Raw genomic sequence first — 10,971 nt, forward strand, 5'->3', positions numbered from 1 at the left:
ACCAAAGACCAGGCCACGCCCCTCGGGACGCACCGACGGCCGGGCCCCGCCCCGCGTGCGTGCGCGGCCCCGCGGAGACGTGCAGGCGTCCGCCAGGCCAGAGGCTGAGGTGGCAGTGGTCCTGCGGACATGGAGCTCCCGCAGATGCCGGAGCTGATGGGGCTGTCGCTGTTGCTCGGGCTGCTGGCCCTCGTGGCGACGGCGGCGGTAGCGCGGGGGTGGCTGCGCGCGGAGGAGGAGACGAGCGGCCGGTCCGCCGGTGAGTGTGGCGGGGACGGGTAGGAGCGACCCGCGAGACCTCGCTCCCCGGCCTTCTCGGGGGTCCGACCCACCGTTCGGGCCTGTGGGGGTGTCAGTGACCTGCCCTCCCCGCCTCAGTTTCTCCTCTTATGACATAAGTTTCCCTTCCCGAGAGTAGGGGCCGCCTTGCCCGGCCCATCGCGCCCCTTTGGGAGGATCTGTTAGAACCTGGGTCCCGCGCGGCTGTGCGCTCTCTGCGTGGCCGAGACCAAGCCGCCTTCCCTCGGAGCACAGCTGAGAGGCCGCTCAGAAACTCTTCCGCGCGCTCCTTGTTCGTTATTTTATGAAAACGGGGAGGAAGGGACAGAGACATCCATTTGTCAACGCTCTGGTCTACCGACATACAGCATTTATTGAATACCTACTACCTCCTGTAGGCTTTGGGGTCTTTTCCTTTGGGGAGTCCAATGTCAGGTAAAAGAACATCTGAAAATGTAAGTGAAAAATACAGTGTCGTGGGTTTCATAGAAAGATCAGTATCAGAATACTAGTACTAGATCAGTAGTAGTACTCCCACGGGTGGGAGTGGTCAGCCCCTCTGTTGTCGGTGGTGCGCGGGGGTCAAGTAAAGAACCCTGAAGAAGGGGTCTTCAAGGATCCACGTGTAAGGATTTCCCAGGACGGCCAAGAGAAGGAGAATACTCCTGGCAATAGCAACGTGCAGGAAGCCAAGGAGTCCTGAAACAGTGTTTGGTTTGACTGTGATGAGAGAGGAGAGAAGTGGGCTTGTTAGACAAGGCTGGAGAGGCAAGCAGAGGGCAGATCTGCCTTTGTAACAGTGGCCTCCGGAGTTTTCTTCCTGTGGGAATTGAGGAGCATCTGTAGCGATCTGACACATGCCCACTTTGCACCTGTCCTGATTCTCAATTAAATTAGCTATTTTATACAAAAATGACTGGCACCCTTTTCAGCACAGGGGACGTGCTCAGCACATGGTGACTACCTCTCATTGCCCAGTTCTCTCTGGGATTCCCTCTGAGCCTTTTTTCGTGCTTGTTCTGGGTACTGTGCTTGTCATTTTGTATATATTATCTCACCCAGTTCTCAACTTTTCTCTTAGAAAAGCCAAGGCCCAGAGCAATTAAGTAACTTAACCTGAGACCAGCGCCAGCAGCTTCTGTAGTGCACATTATCCCTCACTTATAGAGGTCTGGTTAAGAATCTGCTCTCCACTGGCCTTTCTGTGAACCCACTGAGCTGCGCCTGCCCAGAGAGGGCGCCTTCTCTAATGTGCAGTGGGGTGCTGTATGATTATGTTACATATGCTAATAGCAAGCAGCCTCCCCAGGATCACTCAGTGATAGAGACATAGTCCATACCCAGGTCTGATTCCAAAGCTTCTGGTTTTTTCCCCTGTATTCCTCTCTCTTCTCGAGGACAGGGTCATCTCCACTCAATGCCTGGCCAGTCATCGGTGGTCACTGAGTGATGACTGAGCGAGTAAATGGATGGTTGACCTGGCCCTTCCTTATAGGCCAAAAGGCAAACGGATGTCCACCTGACAAGTCCTTGAAATCCAAGAAGCAGAAACTGCAACAGCGGATTCGCAAGGAGAAGCCTCAGCAACACAACTTCACCCACCGCCTTCTGGCTGCAGCATTGAAGGTACACGGGTACCCAGCACAGCATGTATATAGAAAGACTCACGGCCCCGCAGACTTCTCCTTTGTAGGATTCTGTGCATGTTACAGACTCCTCTGCCTCTGACCCAGATCAGGGGAGATGCCCTGTCCCATCTCCTCCTGACGTCCCATCAGGAGTTTGCTGTTGATCTAAGCAACAGGGCCCCTGAGTCATGGTTGCACGGGTTTCCGCATTTGCCCAGGGGGTTCCCGTTCATACCTGCTGCTGCCCTTGCCCTAGAGCCACAGTGGGAACATAACTTGCATGGACTTCAGCAGCAATGGCAAGTACCTGGCTACCTGTGCAGACGACCGTACCGTCCGCATCTGGAGCACAAAGGACTTCCTGCAGCGGGAGCACCGCAGCATGAGAGCCAACGTGGAACTGGACCATGCCATCCTGGTGCGCTTCAGCCCTGACTGCAGGTGGGACAGGATGGAGCCCCAGGTGTGCCTGCAGAAGCCCTGACCCAGGCCTAGGTCCTTCCCACACCTGGTTTGGGATACTGAGGGGGGGACCCAGGGTCTTCCTTGTGGTGGCAGAAGGGAACATCCTGACAGCTTGAACACTGTCTGAGGCTCCCTGGAGGGTTATGCAGCTACCTAACAAGGAAGTAGCAATGGCAACTCACTCCAGTACTCTTGCTGGGAAATCCCATGGACGGAGGAGCCTGGTAGGCTACAGTCCATGGGATCATGAAGAGTCGGACACGACTGATGTCACGGTTAGCAGCAGCAGCAGCAGCAAGGAAGTAGAGTGGGGAAAATCTGTTCCTATTTGGGAAGTACCAAAGCCTGACTGATTTCCAGATTAGTCTTGGAAGCTCTCATGGTTTTCTAAACCCTAGAGAGAAGCTAAAGGAGCCAGAACTATGAGAGTCCTAACCTTCTAAGGAGTTTTAAGAGATTCTGAATTAAGGGTTATGAGGCTGGACTATAGGTCCTGAAGGGAGATTGCCGGGGTCCAGCCCCGGCTGATCCAGGGTATTCGAAGGAGAGATGGCGTAGGCGAGGGTCAGGAAACAACTGCTTAATTAAACATTAATTAAGGATATAAAGAGTAATAGAATGAGGATAGCTCAGTAGGAAAATTCAGTGGAGAAAAGAGGCTGAGTAGCTTGGTTTACGCGGGAGACCAATAAAACTTCAAGACAAGAAGTTTGCACCACTTACGTAGGCCACAGGCGTCCTTCCATTCTCCCGAAGGAGAGGAGACACTGAGGCCTCCCCGGTCGGATCTTAGAAGCCCAGGCATAATTAGTAAGCATGGTGGGTTCCGCGCTCCAGATGGAGACTCAGCCAGAGTGAGAGAGAGACATGGGGAGACCAGTCTTTCGAGGAACTGATCCCAATTCTTTATTTTCCATGGTCTACTTTTATACACTGAGATATTATGCAAAAGTCACACGGGGTCAGCAGTCCTGACTTTTATCAAAGTCAGGTGCTTCATACAAATGTATACAGAGGTCTTAGGGGTGTTACATCATCTTCTGGCCAGGGGGCCTGCTGACAATTTACGACCCTCTCCTTGTGACAGCGGTCAGTCAACCAGGACACTTATTTCTCCAGGGGTGATTATTCTTAAAACAGATGCCACCCAAATAAAGTTACATTCCTATAGGGTGAGGGTGTAGTGGGTTTTAGTTAAGGAAAGAATTTACTTAGCCTAAGGTCTAACATGATTTATATCAAAGGTTAATACTTATTTCTTCTATATATTCATTAATGTGTGTAAGGGCAGGGGATATGGAGACTTAGCAACAAACATTGGCTCAACAAATGAAAAAACCCTTCACCAATACAATTTCTAATCAGCCCATTATACTTACACTAATAGCTTTCTAACTTTTCTAAGGAACCTGTTTTTAGAAGGTTTAAAGCATCTCGTGCCTCTCACGGTTGGGAGGCTGTGAGCAATCACATGTGGCCCGACAAGCCTGTCAGGCAGGCTAGAGAACCTTCAGGGGAGTTTGTAGGTTAAAACACTCTTGTCACGCCCAGGAGTTTTTATTAACTGGAGCTCTAGGTTAACTCCTTCTCCGAAAGAGGTGGTGGGGGACAGCCCCCCGTAAAGTCAGAGGTGTAGGTGAGAGCCCAAAGTAGTAAAGTAGGCAGGCTCTGGTTATGGGGGTAGATGCTCGAGGATTTCCAGGGGGACTCCTGAGGCTCGATCCCGCCTTTGCGTATGTCGAGCCTCCTTCCTCATGACCTTTGCCATGGGCGGAGTGCCTCACGCCGGCCCCCAACAGGAGATCTTGATTCTCCTTAAAGCCTGCCTAGCGTAGGGCCTCACACACACAGGTCTCTGTGTCTGAAGGAGTGAGAGACTTGTCTGCTCCCTGTTTCTAGAGCATTCATTGTCTGGCTCGCTAATGGAGACACGCTCCGTGTCTTCAAGATGACGAAACGAGACGATGGAGGCTATACTTTCACGGCCACCCCAGAGGACTTTCCTAAAAAGCACAAGGCACCCATTGTCAACATTGGCATCGCTGACACAGGTGAGAGGCATTCAGAGGATGGAGCTTGGCCCAGGCAAGAGGGAATGGACTGTTATATTCACTGAAGAAGTGAATGCAGCCTGAGAGGTATGCTCAATTCTGGTGTGACAAAAGGGACCTTGTTTGGGCTCCCCTGGAGTTCCTGGGAGCCACAGCAAGTTCCTAGGAGAGGCAGGTAATCGCCAGTCTTCAGTCATATCCTTATCTGTGGCGACCCTTGGTGCGGGAGGGGAGCATGATACGAAGGGCAGCAGAGGCTTCATAAGTCAGTTAATCAGGTCATTGACCTCAGCTCGTGTTACGCCCCCTCACCTCCAGGGAAGTTCATCATGACTGCTTCCAGTGACACGAGCATCCTCATTTGGAATCTGAAAGGCCAGGTGCTGTCCACCATCAACACCAACCACATGAACAATACATATGCTGCTATATCCCCTTGTAGCAGGTAAGGAAGAGGGCACTCTGGCATTGGATGTGGGCTGAGGTTGGAGCTGGGGGCTAGGGTGGAGAGAGAGTAGAGAGCCAGCTTCAAGTAGCAGAAGGAGCAGGCATGTGGAATCAGGATACCTAGATTCAGAGCCTTAGTTTCTACTTATTTAAAGCATATAAAAGGTTGGGGCAGGGGTACTATGTATCTTATAGCTGTGAGGATGAACTGAGGTCATGTATAAAAGCACTTTTAAAAGACAGTGTTATTTAGATACACAATTATGAACTCTCTCAGGAGTTTAGTGGATCTGCAGAAAAAGCTGCCCTTAAAATTAAGTTTTAAAGGAGCCTGGGTTGTCTGGCAGGTTTGTAGCCTCGTGTGGCTTCACCCCAGATGTAAAAGTTTGGGAAGTCTGCTTTGGAAAGAAAGGGGACTTCCAGGAGATTGTGCGAGCCTTTGAACTGAAGGGCCACTCTGCAGCTGTGCACTTCTTTGCTTTCTCCAATGACTCCCGGAGGTGAGTGAATCCTCTCTGAGCTCTTACCAGTTTCTTACCAAGACTCCCAGCCCCTCTTGGCAACCAGGAGCCTCCAGCCATTCTGTGCAGCAGCTGTGCGGTGGGGGGATTTCTGGCCCTCAGCAGGAAGTAGACATAGCAGTGGAGTTGGCTTCCCAACTAGCGTCCCAAGTGCCATCCCAGCGCCCTCCCCTCCAGGGTGTGTGAGGCTAGAGCCTGACTTTCCATGCTGCAGGATGGCCTCTGTCTCCAAGGACGGCACGTGGAAACTGTGGGACACAGATGTGGAATACAAGAAGCAGCAGGACCCCTACTTGCTGAGGACAGGCCGCTTTGAAGAAGCGAGCACCGTGCCGTGCCGCCTGGCACTCTCCCCTGACGCCCAGGTCTTGGCCTTGGCCAGCGGCAGCAGTATTCATCTCTACAACACCCGGCGGGGTGAGAAGGAGGAGAGCTTCGAGCAGGTCCATGGGGAGTGTATCAGTGACTTGTCCTTTGACATCACTGGCCGGCTTCTGGCCTCCTGTGGGGACCGAGCAGTGCGGCTCTTCCACAACACTCCTGGCTACCGGGCTGTGGTGGAGGAAATGCAGGCCCTCCTGAAGCGAGCCTCCAACGAAAGCACCCGCCAGAGGCTTCAGCAGCAGCTGACGCAGGCCCAGGAGGCCCTGAAGAACCTGGGGGCCTTGAAGAAATGACTGTGGGAGGAGGGACAGTAGGAAGGATCTGACCTGCTCTCGTCTCCACTGCTGCCGTTTCCCTGATTCTCCCCCAGTGGAAGCCTTTTGAAAGGAGTGTCCTGATTTTCCTAATGGCAGCTTCTCTCTCCTTTTCCCCATTGAAACTATTCTGGCCTACTCAGATCTCTCTCTCTCCTTGCTGGTGATGACTCCTGGCCTACTTAACAACCTCCCAGGCTAATGACCAAGGTGCTTTTCTTTTTCCTGGGCCCAAGGGGTGGAGTCTCTCTTTACTAGGCACGGAGGAGAGTGGTAAATAGAAGAGAGAGAGCACATGGTCTTTGACCTTGGGACAACACACCCTGCTATCCAAAGGAGCTTGTAATCGTGGAGGCAAAACCCAGGGAAGACCTGAGTGCTAACCAGCAGTCTTGCAGGGGTGGGAGACTGAGATTCCTTCCTATTCCAGAACTGGGGAGTGGCTCAGGGAAAGGCTGATCTTAACCCAGGCAAAGCGCCTAACTTCATCCAGAAGTAATTACGGGATTTCATTCTGTGCCTCAGTTTTCTTATTTGTCAAATGGAGAATAATTATCTTTTGACCTCCTTCCTAGATTTGAAAGAAAAGCGGAAAAGAGTCATAATCTGTTATCTATTGTCAAATATCATTTATTAACTACTGAGTAAAACTGGGACTCAAACAGGGCAGTTTGAATCTCTTGGGAGAGCTAAGCTTCTGGGATTTGATTGATTGTACATTTCATATCTGCTTCTGCTTTAAGTTGGGTGGAGGAATCATAGAATCCCAAGGTAGGGCTCTTCTCTTCCAGGAGGTTATATCCTGCTTGAGGAGCACCTCTTTTCAGGTCATCCAACATTTGCTGGCCTATTCTGTGCCCAGTGCAGCACGGACACTGGAGATAAATATGAATAAGACATCATTTCTGCCATCGAAGATGGCTGGTGGACGAGAGGTATACAAGTTTGTGAAGTGTTTTTTGTTAGTTTATTCACAGCTGGAGAAGGCTGTGGTAAAAGTCAAGGTAAGAGAGAGGACTGAATCAGGACAGAGGCAATGGCGTTGAAGGGATAGATTGAATAGATTGGGTATTTAGAAGTTCACATTTTTGGACTTTGAGGACTGCTTGGATAGGAGAGCTAAGGGAAATGAGGAATCTAGGCAGACTTGAGCCTCAGCAAAATTTATCCAAAATAAATTCTTCCCTCTCCCTAAAACCTGGACCCCCCCAATCACCCCCAACTCATATAAACATGTGAACAAATCACAGCATTGGCGTTTTCCTCAGTTACTCCCTTTTCTACACCCCCTCTGCCCTACTACACAATTACCATCCACTCCACCAGAAAATTCTTTGGGTTACATGGCAGTAAATCCTGAATCTGTTACTCCTCTCCATCTCTTCTGATACCATCCTGGTCCTAGCCACTGTCACCTACAGGGCCACTATAATGTAGCTTCCTCACTGGCCTTCCTGCTTCCTGGCTTGCCTCGTTAAGTCACTCTTCTACATAGCAGAGTGATCTCTGAAAAATGTAAAGCAGATCACATCATTCCCAAGTTAGAAACCCTCCCAAGACTCCTCATCACACTCGGAATAAAATCCAGAATTCTCATTGTGGCATACAAGGCCCTGCGTAATCTGGGTTCTTCCTCCTGTGATCTTGTTACCACTCTCCCAGCCGTGCCATTCCTCCAACCAAGCCAAGTTATTTCCAGCTTCAAAGGGGACTTGTGCCTCTGTTCTTCCCTCTGCTTAGAAGCATTTTTTTCCCTTCTCTTGGCAGACTTGCCATGCTTGTCATAATTCAGTTCTCAGTTTCAGTTACACTTTAGAGACCCTCCCTCACCACTCAATCTGAAGTAGCCCTTTCCACCAGTCATATCACATTAGCTCATTATATTTTAGTTTGCATTACTTAATGCTATCTGAAATTATTTTGTTTGGATATTTGTTGGCTTCAGTAGAAGTAGGTGAGTTGGGCCACAGTTGTCTGGGTGAAAGACAGTAGGAAAAGGTGGGAACTGAAGTCATCTCTAGAGGGCCTTTGTCCTGGATCAGGGGCAGGTGTGGCTGTGACTTAATATTCTGGAATCCAGTAGAAGTTGCCCATTTCAGAGAAGCCAGAAGTTGGCAATTTATTATAAAAAGAAAAATGTTAAGCACTGTAGGAACCAAACAAAACGCTAATGGCAGGATGCAGCCCAGCAGTCTCTCATTGGCAGCTTTTGGGTTGCTCATTAAGCCACTGGAATGTGACAGGAATCCTTGTCAAATTTGCTCCGTGTCCCACACACAGTGCCTGGAATAGAGTTAAGCGCTCAATAAGCGTTGAATTCGAACCAGGGCAGCTAACAGAAATGTCAGTACCCTCTCTGCACTGCGGTTTGGCGTTCCTAAGAATAGACTTCTGACTGATAATGCTGTGCACCTGGGTCCTGGTGAAGCTTTGCTTTCTGGTTGTCAGAAGAACGAGACTAAGACACTGCATTCCTGCTTGGCTCTGGCTTTGCTCTGATTGCATATCTAGGAGGGGCAGTGATCGCAGGATGTTGAGTTACTGACGTCAGAAGTCTTTGGTTCCAGTTTCAGCCGGGGCACTTGTTGAACAGACACATCACTTCACCTCTCTGAGTTTGTTTCCTCATCTATAAAATGGAAATAAATCTGGCCCTGCATGCCTTGCCAGGGCTATGAATTTCTAATAAAATGAATGAAAACACTACAGCAGAGTCATTACAGAGATGTCCCGGGGACAGAATACAGCTCCTCTCAGTAAAGATGAGGCTGCTTTCCTGTCAGCATGGCGAAAGTTACCTGGATATTCATGTAGCCCAGAGACCACTATGTTTTTTTGATAAAAAATCCTTGTGTATGAAGGCAGTGATAATACTTTAATATTACTATTTCAATTTATGTGGGTTTGAAAGTTTTCAGAATAAAAATTTGGGGAAATTAAAAAATGGTATATAGATTATTTTTATCAGTCATTAAAAATAAAAATACTTAAAGCTCAAAAGTGTACATCTGAAGGTCTGTTGATAGTCTTCATCAATTTCAATTAAGATAATAAGACTTGTCTTTAAAAGATGTTTTATAATTGGAGATTATAGCAGGTAAGTAGGAAACACATAGTGTTGTGATGAGTTATCAGTGATGGTATGTTATATCATAGACCCAACAGTGTCCCAAATTGGCCACGTGTCTAGAAACTTAGTAATTTGGGATTCATGTTCTCTACAAAATTCCAGAAATATGAGTCTTCCAAGTGAGCATGACTTGGTTTCAGCACACAGCTCTTGAGACTGAGGCCCACTGATGACACAGGTTGGCACTGCAGAATTAGCCACAGAAACTGAAAGCATGATTCATAAACACAAACCTGAGAACGCCTTGTAAGACTGTGACTGTGTGAAGCTTGCTTTCTTCAAGCTTCCAATTCTGATCCCAGAGTTCAGGGCAGTAGGAAAATGACTGTGCTCTCAGCTGCTCTCTGTTCAGCAGACACAGTCTGAGTGTGTTTGCATTTTCTTGTTCACGTTGATAGTGGCCCACATAGTGCTAAGCCTTCAATCCCTACCATCTCACTATTGTTTCTGCCTCAGGAAACAACCCTATCTTAGTGTTTATCTGGTGAACTACCACCTCCCCGAATCTTTACAATTTTTAGAGGATAGGCCTTGACCCTCCATGAAAGGTGAAAGTGTTAGTCGCTTAGTCATGTCCAACTGTTTGCGACCTCATGGACTGCAGCACGCCAGGCTCCTCTCCATGAAATTCTCCAGGCAAGAATGGTAGGCATATAACCAATCAGCAAACTCCTGGACTTTGCTGGACTTTAGAAAAAAGTGAAAATATGTTTAGTTTTCTGCTAGAATTGCTTAGTAAGTAGAATGTAAAGTTGTTAACTGTGTAGTGCTGCCCAAGAATGAAGCCAACAGGAAAGCAGCCAAAGAGACTGCAGGCTGAGGATGCTTCTTCTTTCAGCTGCTGGATCCAGACACACCTGAGGTTGCCACCATTGGACACCAAGTTACTAAGAGCCAAGAAAGTCCTGTGTATGATTGTCAATTTGAATTGGGATACTCTTGCAACTGAGAGAGCCTTGACATCAGCATTATTAGGGAGTCTAATTGCCCAACACACATAACCAATAAAAGGCTTGCCCAGATCTTTGAGTTTAGGCCCTATCTAGGAACTCACACGAGAAGGCGATGGTACCCCACTGCAGTACTGTTGCCTGGAAAATCCCATGGATGGAGGAGCCTGGTAGGCTGCAGTCCATGGGGTCTTGAAGAGTCAGACACGACCGAGCGACTTCACTTTCACTTTTCACTTTCATGCATTGGAGAAGGAAATGGCAACCCACTCCAGTGTTCTTGCCTGGAGAATCCCAGTGACGGGGGAAACTGGTGGGCTGGTGTCTATGGGGTTGCACAGAGTTGGACACAACTGAAGCGACTTAGCAGCAGCAGCAGGAACTCACAATCAGAGAAGGCAATGGCAACCCACTCCAGTACTGTTGCCTGGAAAATCCCATGGACGGAGGAGCCTGGTAGGCTGTAGTCCATGGGGTCTCGAAGAGTCGGACATGACTGAGCGACTTCACTTTCACTTTTCACTTTCATGTATTGGAGAAGGAAATGGCAACCCACTCCAGTGTTCTTGCCTGGAGGATCCCAGGGATGGGGGAGCCTGGTGGGCTGCCGTCTGTGGGGTCGCACAGAGTCAGACACGACTGAAGCGACTTAGCAGGAATTCACAATAAATACATTCACACAATAAAATACATTCCTTTAACCAATGTGTGTACAGCCAGAGACAAGAATACAGATGGAGAGCCACATGCTGTCCAAGTCTTACTATCTGTTATAAATTAAGGTGAGCTCCAATATGTGCTA

The 10,971-nt window shown here is 48.9% G+C and overlaps 1 protein-coding gene across 4 annotated transcripts; it reads left to right on the forward strand.

Annotated features, from left to right (window-relative positions):
• Positions 1–8: 8 nt before the first annotated feature.
• On the forward strand, positions 9–9,081 carry TBL2 (transducin beta like 2). 4 transcript variants are annotated; one of them, XM_055561391.1, is made up of 7 exons: positions 9–259; positions 1,775–1,905; positions 2,164–2,348; positions 4,272–4,423; positions 4,742–4,868; positions 5,218–5,370; positions 5,606–9,081. In XM_055561391.1, the coding sequence occupies exons 1-7, from the start codon at positions 130–132 to the stop codon at positions 6,066–6,068; spliced, it is 1,341 nt and encodes a 446-aa protein (XP_055417366.1). In that variant the 5' UTR covers positions 9–129; the 3' UTR covers positions 6,069–9,081. The 4 variants fall into 4 exon arrangements, with proteins under 4 accessions (XP_055417366.1, XP_055417368.1, XP_055417367.1 ...); XM_055561393.1 differs by lacking the exon at positions 9–259 and having other exon boundaries at positions 1,774–1,905; positions 2,202–2,348; XM_055561392.1 differs by lacking the exon at positions 9–259 and having other exon boundaries at positions 1,787–1,905; positions 2,126–2,348.
• The last annotated feature ends 1,890 nt before the right edge of the window (positions 9,082–10,971 follow it).

The sequence above is a fragment of the Bubalus kerabau genome, chromosome 23 (genome assembly GCF_029407905.1).
Source record: "Bubalus kerabau isolate K-KA32 ecotype Philippines breed swamp buffalo chromosome 23, PCC_UOA_SB_1v2, whole genome shotgun sequence".
Classification (NCBI taxonomy): Eukaryota; Metazoa; Chordata; class Mammalia; order Artiodactyla; family Bovidae; genus Bubalus; species Bubalus kerabau.